Raw genomic sequence first — 19,421 nt, 5'->3', positions numbered from 1 at the left:
TGCGCCCGTGTCGTCCTCGAAAAAGAAGAAGGATAAGAAAAAGAAAAAGAAGGGCCAGAGCGTGGATATGACTAGCGCCGAGACTCCCGCACCTGAGGAAACGACATCTGCCCCGTCTGTGCCTGGAGATAGCCAGGAAGCACAACAGGCCGTGCCCGAGGATACGCCCGTTCTTAACAAAGAAAGTGTGCCTGAATCAGACCTCGCTCCTGCAGCAGTGGCTACTGTCGACCAAATCCCTGTCCCCGAAGAAACTCTGACAACCGACAAAGAAGTAATCCCTGAGCAAGAGGCTGCCGTTGAATCGGATCCTATCGCCAAGTCAGAGCCCGCCGCTGAGCAAGCGACTATCCCTGAGGAAACTCCCAGAAGTGACAAAGAATCTGAATTGGCGCAAGAGCCTGTTCTTATTCCCGGATCCGAGCCTATTGCTGAAGCGGAGGTTGCAGTTGACCAAACACCTATTCCCGAGGAAACAACCATGGCGGGTAGAGAACCAGTGCCTGAGCAAGAGCCTGTGGTTGAACAAGAGCCTGTGCATATGCTTGAAGCGGAGCCCATTGCTGATGCAGAGGCCGCGGTTGACCAAACACCTGTTCCCGAGGAAACTCTGACAACCGATAAAGAAATAGTGCCAGACCAAGAAGCTGCGATTGAACCAGAGCCCATTGCTGAAGCGGAGCCTGCGATTGAGTCCCAGCCTGTGGTAGGCCAAATACCCGCCTTCGAGGAAATCCCCACGGATAACAAAGAAGCTGCGCCTGAACAAGAACACCCGGTCGAGGAAACACCTGCCATCGACCAAGAGCCTATCTCTGAAGGAACCCCGGTGGTCGACAAAGAACCCGTGCCTGAACAAGTATCCGTGACTGAGTCAGAGCGCGTCCTTGAACCCCAGCCCGTGGTCGAGCAAAATCCCATCACTGAGGAAACTACGAGGGTTGATCAAGAACCTGCGCTTGAGCCAAACCCCGTCACTGAATCAGAGCCCGTCCTTGAACAAGAACCCTTGTTAGAACAGCCACCTGTCAACGAGCAAGAGCCTGCTGCCGAGGAATCTCCTGCCGCTGGTGAAGAACCCGTGCCTGAGCAAGAACCTCTGGCCGATCTGGATCCCCTTTCCTTGGTTGATAAGGAGACTGTCCCCGAGGGACTTCCCACTACTGAAGAAACTGTGCCTGAAAAAGAACATGTTACCAACCCAGAGTCTGTCCTCGAGGAAACCCCCGCTCCTGATAGGGAAGCGGTGAATGATCAAGAGAATGCAGTTGAAACCGGGATAGTGCCTCAAAAGGAGTCCTCTGTGGATCAAACCCCCGCCGTTGAACAAGAACTTCCTCGCGACGAGAACCAAGCAGCTGAAACAGACCATGTGACTGAGCAGGTGCCTGTACATGAGAAGGATGCTTCTGAGCAAGACCCTACAACAGCCACGCCTGTCACAGAAAATGCCCCAGAAACAGTCGAGGGGAGCAAAGAACTACAGCCCGAGATTGCGCCGGCTGCCGATGCTGAAGAGACACCTGTTGTCACGGCGTCTTCGAAGAAATCCAAAAAGGACAAGAAAAAGAAGAAGAAGAGCAAGGGGGCCGCCGCTGAGGAACAGCCCGATGAACCAAGTGGTGCCGATGCTGCTCAGCCGTCTACGGAGCCTACAGTTGCGGAAGCACAGCCCGATGAGCGACCTCCAAAACTCGAGTCGGAAACACTTCAATCTACAACCGAAGTCCCAGAGTCCACCGAAGATGTAGTCACTATGAACGAAGACCCCGTGCAGGTTCCTACTGAAAATGCTGAGGCTACAGGGGAGTCTACTGCTTTATCGCCCGAAGGATCCTCTCAAACTTTGGCAGAGGGTGAAGTAGAAAAGAAAGAACTGCCAGAGCCCGATGGTGAAATACAATACCCAGCTGCAGAGCCGACAGCCACGGATCAGGAGGCACCGGAGACGACTGACAACAACAAAAGCCCCGATGATCTCGATGCGGCGACTTCTGAGCCCATTGCATCAGAAGGCCCCGTGGCCGTTGAAACCAGTGAGATGACGCCCGCAGCAGATACACCAGCGGTTGACAACTGTTCCACTGAGAAAGACATCGCCGAGCCTCTCTCAGTTGATGACTCTAATCCTGAGAGTGTAACTGAAAAGCCCAAGGAGCCAGTAGATGAGGATGGGCAAGTGAGAGCACTTCCCGCCGAAACTGAGATTGTCACTGCAGAAACTTTGGAAACTCCAGACAACACTGCTCCGACTGAATCCGCCTCTCAAGACCCAGAGACTCCAGCCGATGATGTCGAGCCTGAGCCCTCTTCGACTAGCAAAAGCAGCAAGAAGAACAAAAAGAAGAACAAACGCAAGAGTGGGGCAGCGACAGCAGTAGAGCAAGAGCCGGCCGAAACACCTCAGGCTTCTCTAAATGAAGATACTCCCGAGACGGAACCTGCTCACCCTGGCACCGAAGAGCCTGAAACAAAGCAGCCTGATGATGTAAACCAGCAGACCGAGCAAATTTTTCAAGAAACAGAGCCAAATAATGAAGCGACGCCGGAATCTGTTGTCAACCACACAGCCGAGTCACCTGTGGCCGATGCACCCTCGGGTGTAGGAGACGCTGCGGACAATGCGGGGACAGAACTGCGCGAAACAAGCGGTGAGGTCCCCACCAACGACGAACAGGTACCACCAGAAACACAAATCAATGAGGAGACTACGACCGACAAAAATGGTGAACCAGCCCTTGGACGAATCGAAAACGAGTCCAATCTGCCTGTGGAGAAATCAGAGACCAATGATGAATCACCACATGTGCCGGAGGCCAATGTTGAACCTGAAACGGAGACGGAACCTGGCACTACACCGACAGGGAAGAAGAGCAAGAAGAACAAGAAAAAGAAACAAAGCGTCTCCACCATTGATGATGCAGGTACTGAAGCGCCACCCAGCACAGACCTGGCGGATGCAAACGCAGACATTCCCGTCGCTGTTGAAGAACCATCAACCAGCATTGGCCAGGAACCAGGCAAGGAGGAAATAGTCGAAAAAGAGATGCCTCAGGAGATTGACACCGAAACCCCCGATACTCGAGAAATGGCAGAAGCAGACGCCCCCATGACCCCAGCTCAGAAGAAGAAGGCAAAGAAAGACAAGAAAAAGAAGCGCCAATCTGAAGCCCAGGACGAGGTACTAGCTTCTGGTCCTACCGCAGAGCCCACGCCAGGGCATGGCCAAGGTGATGTTCTTCCAGAAGCCGCCCCAGACCATACCGAGAAAACTTCTGCTCTTCCTGAGTCTGAGACACTGGAGACTACTGGCGTCGATGAGCCGGAAAGAGTGGATGCACTCCCCGAACAAGAACAATCAAATAGTGATACATCCACAGCCACCGAGCCTCCTGCCGGAAATGAAGAGTCAAAAGCTCCAGAGGCAAACTCGATTACTGAGGAACATAAAGATGCCACTACGGGTGCCGACAATGCTCCAAACGAGGAACCCATAATCATAGAAGCGAAAGATGTATCTGAAGGAACCAATGATGCTGGGAACTCGGGCATTGAAACCACAGCTACCAGCGAAGAACCAACACTTGCCCATGTCGAGCCAGCACAGGAGGACACAAGTGCTCCAGCTGAAACGCCAACACCGACGCCAGGCGAAGAAGTTTCGGTAGACAAGCCCCAGGATGATGCGGCCACGAGTCTAGAAACAACACCTGATCAATCTCAGGGTAACGCGACCGTTGCTGAAAATCTCCCGGAGACAGAGGGTGGCGACGCAAACATGGAAGCTACAGAGAGTGCCTCGCAAGATCAGACACAAGCTGAACCTCAGGAACAAGCTCAAGACGCCACACCCGCAAACGCTTCGAAATCGAAGAAAGACAAGAAGAAAAAGAAGAAGCGTCAGTCACAAGTGATAGAAGACGAGCAATCCACTGCTGCAAATGAAGAGAATGCTAAAGCTCCTTCTGATCCAACCTCAGACGCTGCTCCTGCTCTTGAAGATCCGCCGGCTGCTTCTGATGTTCCTGAGAAGTCAGAAGATGCTACTCCTGAAGAACCTCTCGCAGAAGCTGTTCCCGCAGAGGCTATTCCTGCAGAGGCCCCGTCAGACACGACGCAAGAAACCACTGCAGCTGAAGAAGCGTCTTCGGACCTCAAAGAAGAACCTCAGACAGCAACCTCCAAGAAGAAGGCCAAGAAAGATAAGAAGAAGCGTCAATCACAATCTTTAGGTCAAGAAGAGGCTGCTATTGCAAATGAAGAAACCGAACATGTGCCCAACCAAACTCTGGATCCAGGATCCGCCCAAGATTTTCCAGATGTTCCTAGTACTTCAGAGAAAGAAGAGAATGCTGTTCCTGAAGATGCTCTTGCAGAAGCCCCCCCAGAAGCTGCCCAAGAAGCTGAACCAGCCGAAGTACCAGTTTCAGAGCCTGCGGGAGAAGAGACAACATCATCTAAGAAAAAGGCCAAGAAAGATAAAAAGAAGCGCAAGTCAGTTTCTTTTGACGTCGAGGAACACTCTGTGGAGTCTGGCGAGGTGAATGAGCCATCAGAGAATCAAGAACTCACTCAACAAGCAGATGAGCCAAAGCCTACTGATGAGAATGTATCGTCTTCGTTAGGTGAAGAACCTCAACCGACCAAGTCCAAGAAGAAGAAAGGCAAAAAGGGCCAAGATTCTGTTGATATAACTGGAGAGGTGTCCCTGGCTGCCGGGGAGGAACAAGGTTCTGCGAAAACCCCTTCGTCTGAAGGTCATCGAGACACCCAGCCATCGACCGAATCAATCGAAACAGCAGCAGACACCCCGCCAGATGCAGAATCTATCCAGACCGAAGACCAACCATCCCCCCAGCAAGACAACATGGAGCAGATATCGATTTCTCAGCCTGGAGCAGAGGATGGTCTAGATACTGCCAGATATTCCGAGGAAGCAATGGAAGCCAAGCAATCTCAGCCGGATGCAGACGTCCTGTTGCCTACCAAAGACTCTGACCAGACTGCGGCAACTGCTACCGATGAAGCAGCTGTATCCGATCAGCCTCCTCCCGCTGAGTCAGAGCCCCAGACTCCAGTAGATGAACCCGAGCAAGAAGGGGGATCAAAGAAGGATAAAAAGAAGAAGAAGAAAAAGAAGCGGAACACTATAGAGGCGAACGAAGACGCACCGGCTCCTACGAATGACGACGCTCCGCCAGAAACTGAAAAGTCGCCCGAACCCGAAACCCCAGAGGTTAAAGAACCTGAAGAAACTGCCCAGCCAGAGAACGCAGGCGGCGAAGGCGATGCTCCCATGTCGGCAAAGGCTAAGAAGAAGGCAAAGAAGGACAAGAAGCGCCAGTTAAAAAATTCGGATACTCCATCCGCCGAGGACATGCCCTCGACCGAAGCGAAATCCCTGGAGCTATCGCTTGAGACGGCAAACGCACCTGCTGAAGATGACGGTAAAGAAAATCAGTCCCGCGACACGGAACAATACGCCGAGAACGAAAAAGATTTGGTTTGGACTGATGAGATGGTATCTTCGCAGGTAGAGCAACAGCAAGCGAGTCCTTCATACGCTTATCCTCCTCCCCAACCCACACTTGAACACACTACAGCCGAGTCACCTCTCGTTCCTTCTGATGACGCAGTCGATTCTGCCCAGCGGGGATCAACTGTTGCAACAGAACAACTTCCGTCAACAATAAACAAGTCAGAAGCAACTGACGAGGTAGGAAAGGCCCCCGGCGATGGGCCATTCGGTGAACCCTCGGTGAAAGAAATACAAGAAAACAACCGGGCACCTATTGGAGATACATCATCAACAACTGAACAGGTTGATCCAATAATCGAAAAGCATCCCGAGAACACTGTGAAGCAAAACGAGGCCGCCGGTGAACCCCCCGTGGCTGATATTGATTTTGCTCCCGAAAATTCCGAACTTGAGGTGCCTTTTGTTTCAGATGGAGAGGACTTTGGGTCGTCGGAACCTAGCAAAAAGAAAAAGAATAAAAACAAGAACAAGCAAAACAAGCAAACTCATGGACAAATACCCATTGGGGAGACTGAGCCAGTTAGACCTTCAGCAGACAATACCGAAAACACGCCTTGTGAGCAACCTTCAGCAGTCCCCGAAGCCAAGTCAACAACTGCTCAAGAATCAATCTCCGAAGAACCATCATCCGAGACAAACCCCGAGACGCAAAATGCTGAAGTGCCAGCCACCTTACCCCCTATATACAGCAAAGATGAACCCTTCGCGAAATCTTCATCAGAGCCTGAGCAGGAACCACCCTTGGCCGAGCTTGAAACTTTACTCAATACAGGAAATGCAGCGGCTCCTGCTTTTTTAGGTGATGCATACGAAGAGACCACTATGCCTGAGGCCGACAAAGACCCGATTTTGCCAGCTGATGGAACAGTCACTGATCTTCAAGGTCCAACCGACCGCCAAGCTAGAGATGCAGCAGAAGAAATCGAGGATGCAAGGACTTCCGGCTTTGACAGCGCCAAGGACCTGCCATCAGTTCCAGACCCATTTATCAGTACTGAAGCAAGCACGGTTGATCATACAACTGACGGCACTGTGCATGTGGATGGGGGAAGTGGAAATACGATCGAAACTCAAAAGCCAATTCCAGAAGTTGCACAAGTCTCGGAAGAATCACCTGAGTGGCCTGTTGAGGAGAACAAACCCTTACAAGAGGGTGAAACCGAAGAATTCGAGACTGAAAAACATTCGAAACCAGAGGATGTGGGGAAGCAGATTGCCACCAATCCCAAGGGAAATGATCCCTCCCGATTGCAGGAGGTTGATAAAAAAGGTATGAAAACAAATCAGCCCTCGCAAGACGAAGACCTTTGGCCTACGATTGACTGGGAAAAAGGCGATATCGAGGTTACGGACCAGACACCTATGCCATCCCCCGAGACCCAACCAACTACTTTCGAGCCAGGAATCCCTGAATTCGATGAGACTGGGATCCCAGAGGGTCTGATACGACGAGGATTGCGGAGTTCAACCGAAAAAGAAGGTCCCGAGAAAGGCTTGCCTACGGCACCACAGAAACAAAGCAAAGTGGCTAGCATCTTCCCCGAGCTAAAGCGCGGGGCATTCAGGAAGCCTGCGAGTCGAGAGTCGGTAAAAGACAGGGCTGAGGAAGAGACAATGGACCAGGGAGCGAATCGCGACAGCGCGATCCATGTCTTGGAAGCACCTATCGCTACCGATAAATCAATGGACAGCGAGGATATTCCCAATCCTTCGCTGGCTCGCACTACGGCTATTCCTACGCCGTTACAGGATCCCTTTACGGAACAGTCAACGACAACCGAGACCAGAACACCAGTCACACCCACCGATCTGGCGGTTGATGTTGAGTTCGACCCTTCTTACAGGGTGTCAGTGCTATCAGATGGTCCCACGAAGACCAGGTCAATCGATATCCAATGGAGGGAGGATTATGGACAAGATGGTGAGGTCAAGAAAAACGCCAAAGCAAGACCTGAAGCACAAAAAGAGCTTCCCACTCACAATGATATGTCTCTATATGGACCTCCTCCGGCGCACGCAGCCCCAGCCGGACACTCATCTTCCGCGTCGCCTCAGGTGGACGTAGATACGCAACAACAACAACAGCAAGTTGGCAATCCTTCCCGTGAACTCCTTCGCAGCCCATCAATCCACGGGCGACATGACCACCCGTCGCGAACATGGTCCTGGGACCAAGGGCCCATCTCAGCAACAAGAACACCATCACCGCCGAGAACGTTCCCCGGAGGACCTCAACTGGACCCTAGTACGATTTCCCCTCCCCGGACCCCGCTGGACACAATTTCGGAACAAGAGCCAGATGCTGGTGTGGAGAAGTCGGGCACAAAAGGAACCATGGCTCGAGGCCGCGACGGCACACCCCGTCTGGAGATGAAACCCGAACATGTGCTGCCACGTCCCGAAACCCCGGTTAGGAAATTCACAGACAATGCGCTGGCACGACAAGCGTGGCCTACTACAGACAGGGATGATGAGATAAAAAGGAAGACTCATCGATCAAGTGGCCGACCGGCTGACCCTGGATGGCCGGCGGAAATACTACGGACACCTGAGCAAGGGATGCCCATTCTGAGACCCAGCAGCGTCAGCAGTATTCACAGTGTCCAGAGCACCCAGAGCATCTCCAGCGTCAACCGGGCGTTGCGGCGGACAACTCGCAACGCCAGTGGTGACTTGCGGGCGGCAAGTCGGGCACAGGAAACCTCGCACCCGCGCAATCCCCAGCCTCCTCTTTCTCCCCTCCCGTCCGACCTCAACGTAGAACGCATTCCCTCTTCCTCCTCCTACGACCCCGTCACCGACAAGGGCAAGCGCCCTATTCGAGGAATGACGGACGTCTACGTGAGTAATTTTCATTTTCCTCTCCACTTTCTAACTGCAAAAAATCTTTTCGCTTGTGATTTTGTTTTGCTAACGGTTTTTGTTTAGGAGGGTTGGGGGGAGACACCCAACTCGCCCCGGTCGCCCAGCCGACCGCCCAGTGTCCGTCGCCGCCAAAGCATGCAACAACTGCAAGAACTCGAGACTCGTCTAGACCGACTTATTTCAGAAAATCGCCTCCTGGTCGCTGAACGAGAAGCCGCCGAAAAGGAACTTCGCACCACCAGTGTCGCTCGCCGCAAAAGCGACCATGCCCTCAACAGCCGTGATGCCGACCTACGAGACCGAGAAGCGGAGGTAGAACAATTAAAGAACTCAGTGGAGTGGCTACAGAAGGAAGTCACCCGCTTGACCAAGGATAATGAAGGATTGACTACCACCAACACCAACCTTGCCGCTACTCATGCCAATGAAATTCAAGTAGCCCGGGAGGAGTCCACCCGGGAACTGGATGGCCTACGCCTTCAGTATCAACAACTCTCGAATAGCTTGCAAGACACGGTGCGTCAGCAAATCGATGCGGCATTAGCTCAGAAGAACGCAGAGCTGCGCCGTCTCCGTGAGGACCTCGAGGCCGCCCGGGACAAGGTGAAGGAACTGCAGCATCAAATCGCAGCGTCAATGCAAGACGATATACTTATCTTCCGTGATGAGGACTATTTTGATGCTGCGTGCCAAAAGCTGTGTGGTCATGTGCAGCAGTGGGTGCTCCGTTTCTCTAAGCACTCCGACCACCGTCGCTGCCGCAAACTGGGCGACTTGCATGACGAAAAGGTTGCCGACCGATTTGACAATGCCCTTCTTGACGGCTCCGATGCGGATACCTACCTCGCAGACCGAGTACGCCGTCGTGATGTGTTCATGTCTGTGGTAATGACGATGGTGTGGGAGTTTGTCTTCACCAGGTACCTATTTGGAATGGACCGCGAGCAACGCCAGAAGCTCAAATCGCTTGAGAAACATTTGGGGGAAGTTGGTCCCCGCAGTGCCGTCCATCGCTGGCGAGCCACTACTCTTACTCTTCTTTCGAAGCGACCTGCCTTCTCCCGACAGCGTGAAAGCGACACTGAAGCTGTTGCCCTTGAAATCTTCAGTACTTTGTCACGTCTACTCCCGCCCCCAACACAAGTTGAGGCTCAGCTCCTAGAATCCCTACGAAAGGTGTTGCGCGTTGCCGTTAATCTTTCCGTGGAAATGCGTGCTCAGGTGGCCGAGTATATCATGCTACCTCCGCTGCAACCAGAATATGACACAAATGGCGATCTGTCCCGGCAGGTGTATTTCAATGCTTCTTTAATGAACGAGCGCAGTGGCGAGACCACGTCAAATGATGAGCTAGAAACACAGCAAGCTGTGGTCCGGGTTGTGCTGTTCCCCCTTGTTGTAAAGAAGGGCAACGACACAGGCGCCGGTGATGACGAAATTGTCGTCTGTCCGGCCCAGGTTCTTGTGGCCCGTCCAAAAGACAAGAAGGTTGTCCACATGTTGAGTGGTGACCGCATGTCAATCGACGGAGGCAGGTCAGTCCACAGCAACGCCCCCTCTTCAAACATGGACTTGAGCAATGTGATCTGAGGCGTCACACTCAGATCACGACTACTGCTCATGATATTTTACATTTGGGGGCTTTTCAAAACAAAAGAATTCTGTTTTCTGCGGTGGCACATTTGAGGCGTACGGTTACGGTCAAGCATGGATGGGTATGAACTCCCTACGGGGTAGTGGTTAATTCTCGGAGGACACTTTTCAAATTTCCTTTTTCTGATTAATATTCTCTTTTTTATGATGTGTATGTTTTTTCTATTTGTGATTTTTCTTTTCTTTCTATGGAAATCCGTTGCGATTATGAGGAAAAAGATGTGCCGTGGTTTTATTTTGTATGTAGTATGGCATTGATGCGTCATGACTAATGACTTTGTATTAATCGATAGAGTGATATACCATGTATCCTTTATTCCACATTGCCTTGTAGGTGTAAATGGGTCTGAGTGCGATATAAAGAAACTCCTTGGAGAGACACCATCAACATAGTACTGGCAGAGTAGCTCACTCGCTAGCAATCCCCATTTTCCAGTCCCACTAGCCACTACGAGCTCCTATTGATGCATTGAGTCGGGATATATGGAGTAGACATTATGATATGTATATTTTTAGGTGCCAAATATTGTACATGCAGCAGATTCGAAGCTTCACCATTTCCGGTGTCTTTGCTCCATAGGAGCAATGGATTTGGCGATGGTATCATGTGACTTGTCATAGGTAGTCACTACCACCCCAGAGTAGCAGGGATTCTTTTCCTGGAGGGATCATTGAATTCTTCTCCTCAACCCCATCTTGGCTGTCTGCTTTCCTTCTATTCCCATCCTCAATTAGCGTGATTTAGGGGGTCTTGATCCTTATCTCTGACTATTTTTTTTATGGAGTCTGTCTACCCTTACTTGCTGATTTGCCCCATGTTCCACCGCATCTTGCCACCCGCGTCATTGTCAACTGCTCTTGTTTCCACAACCTGGGCACTTGATCCCTGGCGCACCTGGTCTTGATATACACTACTGATTACAATGCTGAATTCATTTTCTGCTCCATCTGTTTGGATCGCATAACCATTGATTCTGCTGTAGCCCCCTGTTTTCTGCGGCCATTGTTGAAGGGGCCTAGGCGAGCCGGTCGTGGTTAAGCCTGACCGTCTTTTGCCCACCAGTCAGCCAGTCACTACCCATAGTGAAGCTTTGATCAGCACGGCCTCCGACATGCCTCCACCACAGCCATCGTCTATCTCTGGCAGGCGCTCCCAGCACAACGGTCACTCCGCCAGTACAGCTGGCCCTGCGAGACCTGGCACGATGGCCCCGGAGACAACGCAGGAGTCCCGCTCAGACAGCAAATCTGGCACCAGCAAATCAGCCAAGCGGAGGAAAAACCGCAATCGCAAGCGCCGTACCCGCCGCCAGTCATTTCTAGCTGCAGAAGAACCTCACGCTGGGGCTGCTTCTGTTCCAGGTCCCGACACCGAGACTACGGCCCCATTAGCGGCCAATCATCCCACTACTCCGTTCTACAAGTTGGGGAGACGTCTGAGTAACACAAGTCTGGAAAGTGAGGCCTTGTTGGATCATCGGTACGTTCAATTTCTACAATTTATACTTCGTTTTCTGCCTCAGAAAATAGCTGACGACGTTTGCTTGTTGGAACGAATGCAGAAACCAACCTATGATACCGCCGCGCAGAGACAGTCGTCTCGCTCAATCCTTTCGACCTGGCTCCTCGTCAACACCCTTCCGCTCTGGCGACGGAGGTTCTCTCAATCCTCTCTCGGCAATGAGAAATAACAATACAGGGAATGATAGTGACGATTCTGAGGCGGTGGATGATCGGACACCGCTGATGCGGCCCTCTTCGGGCCACACTTCCAACCTGCCTCGATACGGGGCAGATAGCCGATCGAGTCCCTACCCATCTCGTCCTCGACCAGCATCCGTTCATACAATCTCATCACGATGTTCTCCTCGCCATAACAGTCCTATGATCCCAGAGCCGGATCGCGATTATGATATTAACAATCCACCTTCCATGCCCACCTCACCCAAGGTGGGTCCAGAGATGGGATATGACGATGCAGTGGTCACTGGGGCGGAATTTGATTTTTCGTTGGCTAGATCTGTCGAAAATCGACGAGGCTCGATCTCTCTGCCGCATGACATGGTAATTGATATGGACGGTGATGAAACGCAGCACAGCCATTCAGACCCGCCCTCTCCATCGTCCTCCCGGCCAGGGTTACAGGATTCCCTCCGCCGGCGTCGAACCGTTGCGTTCCCCGTCGAGGAAGATGTTTGCCTCCCGATTGCGGAGCCGTCAGAAATGGCGGAAGAGGATATGCCACAAGTATCTCGGGATGGTAGCCGTAGGCGGAGGCGGCATAGGCAGTGGCCGGACCTTTCTATTCTGGACGAATGGAGTCGTGAAGAAAAAGAGGACCGGCATGGTGACTTCCGTACGAAACAAATTAGTGAACCGATGCTCATCGAGGGTCGATTGCGACCCCAATATCGCACGTGGCGGCGGGAGGAAGATGAGGTACCGTACCGGTTCACCTATTTCAACGAAGAATTCGATAGCACCATCCATGCCCAGACAATATCGGAATTGGTGCAGCCTGGAGGCAGCTTCCGCGATCTGTTCATCCCCGAACCTCCTGAGTTGGAAGATTCGTCGGACGAGGACGACGTGGAAACCGACCATCCAATCCGCGAGAGCACTCTTGGTACCGACATTCATAGCAATGGAATTAAGACTCCATCTAATGGGACATATGCCGCTAACCACCACTACAACATGAAGAACAACAATGGAAGTTACGATATCAAAAGCAACCATACCCCCACTGAAAATAAGCAGCAGCCCCGCGCGCATTCAATCATCAGCGAAGCCGTTTCGGATGCACGTGTATCAGAAGCACGACTATCTGCAGAAATGCCGGCTTTCAAAGAACAGCAACAGTCCAAACCGAAGCGTTATGGGCCCCGACCAGCCTTCTGGCTCGATGTTCTCTGCCCGACAGACGCCGAAATGAGGGTAATCGCCAAAGCATTTGGAATACACGCGCTTACAGCGGAAGACATTATGATGCAGGAGGCCCGAGAGAAGGTGGAGCTATTCAGGAATTACTACTTTGTCAATTACCGCACCTTCGAGCAGGACCCCAGTAGCGAGAATTACCTGCAGCCAGTGAACATGTATGTGGTGGTGTTCCGTGAAGGTGTGATATCCTTCCATTTCTCTCAGACACCCCACCCTGCCAACGTACGGCGACGTATCCGCCAACTTATGGATTATCTGATTCTGAGCTCCGACTGGATTTCTTACGCACTCATTGATGATATCACTGATGTGTTCGGCCCACTCATCCAGGCCATTGAAGACGAAGTCGACGAAATTGATGAGAACATTATGCACATGCACTCTCTCGGGCGGACTGCTACGTCTTCCAACAAGGAGGAAGGAAATGACGGTGTATCGACATCCCTCACCCCGGGTGAAATGTTGCGGCGAGTGGGTGAATCTCGCAAGAAGGTGATGGGTATGTACCGGCTTCTAAGCAACAAGGCGGATGTTGTCAAGGGGTTTGCCAAACGGTGTAATGAGCAGTGGGAAGTGGCACCGAAGTCAGAAATTGGCTTGTATCTGGGTGATATCCAGGATCATATCATGACTATGACGAGTAGTTTGACCTACTATGAGACGTATGTTCTCGATCTTCTCTGCCCGATTTCAAGCAATAACTGACCGAACTTCCATTAAAGCATATTGTCGCGAGCCCACTCCAACTACCTAGCACAGATCAACATTTTGATGAACGAGCGACAGGAACAGACGGCAGATGTGCTAGGGAAGCTCACCGTTCTTGGAACAATCGTGCTTCCCTTGAACATTATCTGTGGTATGTGGGGAATGAACGTCAAGGTCCCTGGCCAGGACGTGGACAGTCTAGATTGGTTTTGGTCGAGTATGGTTCCCTCTTCTTTTGCACCATCTATGATAATGGCTAACTTGTTTTACTTTTTCAGTTACTGCTGGGCTCATTCTCTTTGCCATTGCTTCGTTCTATATCGCGAAGCGAGTGTACAAAATTGTATAAATTGCAGGGCGTTTCATGAATGTCCTTGACTAATAATCTCGACAACGCCCATTGATAGAACTAGTATTTCTGTCAAGTAAGTTTGGATATTTATAAGACGTGATGATATTTTGGATACAACTTAGGGCGTCGATGCTTTTGCGGGCGAAGCAACCATATAACATTCTTGCTTGGTTGCTACTTACTTTGGTTCCTGTTCCATAATTTGGGGGGTCTTGGGTGTCTTAACCATCGATTCATAGATAGGTATAGGCTTGGGTGGCTTATTATATATAGATTCACAAATGGCAACAATTGTATCATAATCACAATAATCCAGAATACAGGGCATCCCATTTTGCCTCGCGATGGATGAGGTCATTATGACCGTCGGTAATTACCGAATGTGACCACCCGTTATCCCCAGCCGCAGCCAAAGTGAACGGTAATATTACCAGATCCCGTCACAGCCCGGTCACGCCCGCTCAGATTCACTTTTCGACCTTCATTCCTCGGTTTTCCTACGTGCTTTTTTCTCTCTCTTTTTTGCTTCTCTTTCTTGCTTCATCTTCCTCGTCTCTGTCCTTTATCTTCTTCTTCTCTATTTCACCATCATTTTTAACCCCATCTTCATCCTCGCCTCACCGCCATCCCCGTTCCCGTCCACCGTGGACCCTCTCTTCTCCCCCAGATCATTTGAAAGTCCTCGGGCCTTTATTGTTCCCGTCCACCGGTCTTCAGCCCTCAATCAAATCAATCGACACTCGACAGAAATACCAAAGCCTAAAAACTAAAACCCATCGAGCTTCTTGACGTGGGCAGCTGTTATTGGGCCTCGTATCTGTTCTTCCCCTGGACTCCGAGTGGGTGTGGATGTGATCCATATGCGCCCGTCAGTCAACGTCGCCTGCCCTGCAATTCTTTAACTGCGGTCAAGTCCTTTGGGGTCCTTGCTTCGACGGTCAACTGCGGCACAAGGACAATAATCCTCATCGTTGCATACCACCGACGTTACTACATTTCACGGAGTAATATTTGGGGTGTCTGGATTATTCTTCCCCGTTCCCAACCGGAACCACCCGCTGGAGCGAAGTTATTGTCGAGCCGGATCGACACCACTCGAACCACCGCGGCATTTGCTTGACGAAACAACCCTTGGCCCTGCTGAGAAGAAGGATTGGATGTTCTAGACTGGACATTCCGCGGGATTGTCTTCTGATCAAATTCTGGGACTCTTGGGCCACGTTCTGCCTGGGTTGTTCTAACGTTTCCTGAACATCCTCACCATAATTCGATTGTCTGTCTGCAGTCCGCCTGCAGTGGCTTATTTCCCTTATAGTATTTTCCTTTCTCCCTCCCCTCTGCCCCCCTCACCTTACAGCTATCCCCTCCTCTTTTTGTGATCCTGTCATCTCCCGTTTGCCATCCCCACCAGCATGTGGTCTGCGTCTATTCGTCCTTCTATTCTGTCATCCGTGTAACGCGTTTTGTGCGACAGAAGATCATCTTCCAACGCATCGGCTCCCACCCAACTCTACTGTCTGACTCTCCCCCCATATTTTCCTTGTTCCTTTTGTGTGCAAGACTTTTTTTATTTTTTTCATTTTGTACTTTTACCGTCTTTTCTTTTCTTTTTTTTTTTTTTTTTCACTCCCCTTCCCGGTTTCCTCTCGGGTCTCCTGACTTGTTCTAAGTCGTGTCAGAAAATCCTGACTCGATACAGGCCATGGCAGCGGAGTCCGAGAGGTCGCCTTACTCCAATGGTGCCTCTGGTCAATCCAGAGTGGCCCAAGATGATTCTGCATCTCGGCGATCCGCTAGTGAGAGTGACATGATGGAACTGCCACGCTCGACTGCCCTTATTAAATCCCAGGCTCCCATAATGTCCCAGTTGCCCAAATTTCCGCCATCTGCTTCTGGGATCTCTGCCCCAGCCTCAACGACCTCCTCGACCATCTCCTCCCGTGAAACATCGCCTGTTCGTACCTCACTCCGTGCCACAAATTCGAATTCGACCCATCGTGTCCCCTCCCGTTCTCGCAAAAGCAGTCACGATTGCAGCCCACCTCGGTCTGTCCCTGCTCAGAATCCTGGGTCAGGCACCGTTCCCTCTTCAACTGCCGTGCAAAGAGCGCTATCTCAGCCTTGCAAGCCGCTTATACTGAGCCCTCCGCCCGTTGAGGCGTCCCCCAATGCCCCAAGTCCCGAGAAATCCAATATGTTATGGGCCGCGACACGGAGGCCGGATCAGGACACCGCCCTCCCGAATATCTCGAGTAAACGATCGTTGGTACCACCAACTGAGGATCATACATCAAAGGGGGACCGGAGCACACCGCGTGCGGTGAACAGAGGCATCAATGGGTCCGGGTCCGCCCTCGAAACGGTTGAAGAAATGACCAGCGATCCATCCACACCCTCTACCGATACCGTTTTGAATAAGCCTACAGTGGACGAGTCACGCTTGCAAAAGATTGATGAGGATACGACGCCCCGGGCTTCGAAGAACAATACCGAAAGTGGCAGCGATAGTGGTGGGAACAAGAGTTCAGGCCCGGTGGAAAAGTCCCGCCGGCGTGCCTCGTCTCAGGGACACAAGAGGCCACATTCTGTAGTACCGAAACGGTCTTCTACGTCTTTGAGTGGCGGCGGTGCCCGTGGGAAGCCTGCCGATGGGTCTGTCCGAAACATGATTGTCGAGACCGAGACTGTGAGTTCAATCCCTCAGGTCTCGTTGGGTGTGGCAACCGGTGATCGAGGCAACACCGGTCGTGTCGATGGTGGCACTCTTCGAATGAAACCCAGCACCGAAACCATTCGCCCGAAAAAGGATAAGAAACGACCTCGCAAACCCGCTGCCCTGTCGAGTGGCACTGCTTCCTCCAAGGCGGACATCTTCGAAGCCAAAGTTGCGAGTGCGGTCGACGAGGCCGATGTGTCAGATTCCGATGAAACGTTTGTGTACGAATCGAACCCGCCAGATCCATACCCTGTCCGGCAGCAACGGTATCATTCTCGAACACCCAGTGCCACGTCCATGGCAAGCCAGGTTGATCAGCTCGCTGGTCGGGTGCGTAATCACAGTGTTACGGGTAAACGAAGCATGAAATTTACGAACAATACCTACAATAGCAGCGTGGATGGCGACGCTGGAGATGAAGCTGGCCGTGGTCCTTCGAGAGCCGACGGCACCGGTACACAGACCCCTCGCCATCATCAATTTAAGCGATACGGGCGCAACAACATGTATCCATCACTGTTTGATAACGAATCACCATTCCCGCAGCCCCAGCCGCACCTTAAATCTCCTCGACATTTCGTTGGGAACGGATTCAGACAGCCCAGGCACAACGGCTCGTCTCGCACTCTCCCAAACTATCGTACCATCAGCAACTCTAAGAAGGCAGGCGATGTGTACGGTTATGATTTCGATGCAGAAGGCGCCGATGATGAACGAACACCCTTGGTTGTTGGTACGCCCCGCGTGACACGAAGCCGCCATGGCGGCCGACGGCCCAACAGTGCGAGTTTACGGCAAATGGAATACATGCAACAGCGCCAACGCAGCTATTTTTCAAAATACGGCGCTTGTCTCATAATTTGTCTCATGCTTTTCCTCATTATTGGGGGCATCACCTCATTTGTCATCGCCATTACCAAACCGCTCATCGACGTCCAGGTCCTCGACATCCAAAATGTGCTCGCCTCGGAACAGGAAATCATGCTCGATTTGAAAGTTCAGGCAGTGAATCCGAACCTTTTTCCTGTGGCAGTTGATGATATGGACGTCAATATCTTTGCCAAGAGTCGTTTTGTGGGCACAGAAAGTTTGTGGCGTGACGGTGCCTACGATTCGGAACAATTTCCACGCGTGGAGCATAGCAGGAAACGTGCCGAGATGGCACAGGCTGTACGCTGCGTAGGGAGTACGGGATGTCTTGCGGATACGAAATCATCGGACCAGTCTTTGAAAATCCGCAACGGAGGTGTTGACAAGGGCACTGATCCCATTCCGAACGACCCTACCGGCGATCCACAAACAATGCTGCTTGGCCGAGTGTTTCGTTTTGACTCGCCTCTTGCCTTTGAGCCTTCCCCGTGGAACCATCTGACATCCAACTCCAAGGGACAAATACGTCTTTCTCGACCCGGAAACAAAACGGAAGAAGGTGGCACTGAACGGTGGGAGCGGGTTTTACAACATCCTTTTGACTTGATTGTCCGCGGAGTGATCAAGTATCAACTACCTTTGAGCTCCCGGTATTATTCTGCATCTGTCAGCTCCAAAACCCAAGTCATCCCAAATGATGATGGCAATAACGATGATGATGGTAATGATCCAGATGGTAATCATGATCCAGACGGAACTCCTGGGAAGAATGATACCGCCATATCAATGACAATGTTATCTCGGCCGAGGTTGCCTCCCCCTCGGCTTGTAATACCTGACGATGAAAAATTAGAGACCAAACCAGAGGCATCTGGAATGACTAGACGAGTCTTTACGGCCTGATTGATTATATTCTATCTGTGATTATACGACAGCAAGCGAACAGCTTTTTACTCTTTTTGTCTTTTTCTTTTCTTTCTTCCCTTCTTGTATACCCTTGCCTCATTATTGTTTTCTATTATTTCTCATGAAATTTTACTGTCTTGGGCCTCTGGAATGGGGCCAATCAATGTAATGGTGGTTCCTGTCACGATTGGACTCGCCAGTGTTTCTGTTTAATCAGCCCTGGACTTCAGATATTATGATTCAATTGGTTTCTCTTTCCTTGATAAAAGAGATCGAAATCCTACATGTTTATATATTTATATGCTGCCATTCATTTTGAGATATTCAAGTCTCTTTCCCTTTGTTCTTTGAATATACTTTACCCTTCTTTTGGGGGGAGGTTTCCCCAAATGATGTGATGATTTGACATATTGTCTAAAACAGTTGACTGCACAGAAAAAGCATGCATAGAGCGGGAAGATCAAAAATTGATACTATGCATCAGCCTGGCGTTCCCCTCCTTTTTTAAAAACTTGGGTTCTTTGTCTTCCTTTTGTCTTGTTCTCGGAATTGTTTGATTAGAGAGCTTTGACTGGGTGCAATGTATGTATGCATGTACATAAGACCTTAATTTCCGGCATGAAGATTGGCTACTCCAGCATATCTGGCTATTAAATCCCTGGGCTTATGAATTATATTATAGATAGGGGTCTAGAAGAGTACTTATTAATGCGGGGAATTATAATGAGCGGAATATAAAACAAGCTTCTTAAATTCAAGAGTAACCAAGCTTAGACAGTCTACAGTTGAAGAAATACCATGCCCATGGAAATCACATAATTTATTTCGAAATAGACCATAATTTATCATAACAACGTCGTTAATATCAT

The 19,421-nt window shown here is 50.9% G+C and overlaps 4 protein-coding genes across 4 annotated transcripts; all 4 read left to right on the top strand.

Annotated features, from left to right (window-relative positions):
- Positions 1-1,756: 1,756 nt before the first annotated feature.
- ASPWEDRAFT_117546 (uncharacterized protein) lies at positions 1,757-3,736 on the top strand (the record flags this gene model as incomplete). Its single annotated transcript, XM_040828746.1, has 2 exons — positions 1,757-2,488; positions 3,608-3,736. Coding segments are annotated over 2 exons (861 nt in total), but the record flags the coding sequence as incomplete, so codon positions are not given.
- Positions 3,737-8,539: 4,803 nt separating this feature from the next.
- On the top strand, positions 8,540-9,994 carry ASPWEDRAFT_53548 (uncharacterized protein; the record flags this gene model as incomplete). Its single annotated transcript, XM_040837904.1, has 1 exon — positions 8,540-9,994. One exon carries the CDS (start codon positions 8,540-8,542, stop codon positions 9,992-9,994), a length of 1,455 nt encoding a protein of 484 aa, XP_040685403.1.
- Positions 9,995-11,169: 1,175 nt separating this feature from the next.
- ASPWEDRAFT_117417 (uncharacterized protein) lies at positions 11,170-14,086 on the top strand (the record flags this gene model as incomplete). Its single annotated transcript, XM_040828734.1, has 3 exons — positions 11,170-11,537; positions 11,620-13,662; positions 13,723-14,086. 3 exons carry the CDS (start codon positions 11,170-11,172, stop codon positions 14,084-14,086), a joined length of 2,775 nt encoding a protein of 924 aa, XP_040685402.1.
- A 1,676-nt stretch (positions 14,087-15,762) lies between these two features.
- Positions 15,763-18,530, top strand: ASPWEDRAFT_53546 (uncharacterized protein; the record flags this gene model as incomplete). Its single annotated transcript, XM_040837903.1, has 2 exons — positions 15,763-18,440; positions 18,500-18,530. 2 exons carry the CDS (start codon positions 15,763-15,765, stop codon positions 18,528-18,530), a joined length of 2,709 nt encoding a protein of 902 aa, XP_040685401.1.
- Positions 18,531-19,421: the final 891 nt, after the last annotated feature.

This window comes from Aspergillus wentii (genome assembly GCF_001890725.1).
Source record: "Aspergillus wentii DTO 134E9 unplaced genomic scaffold ASPWEscaffold_7, whole genome shotgun sequence".
NCBI lineage: Eukaryota > Fungi > Ascomycota > Eurotiomycetes > Eurotiales > Aspergillaceae > Aspergillus > Aspergillus wentii.
This window is presented reverse-complemented; position numbering and strand designations above follow the sequence as displayed.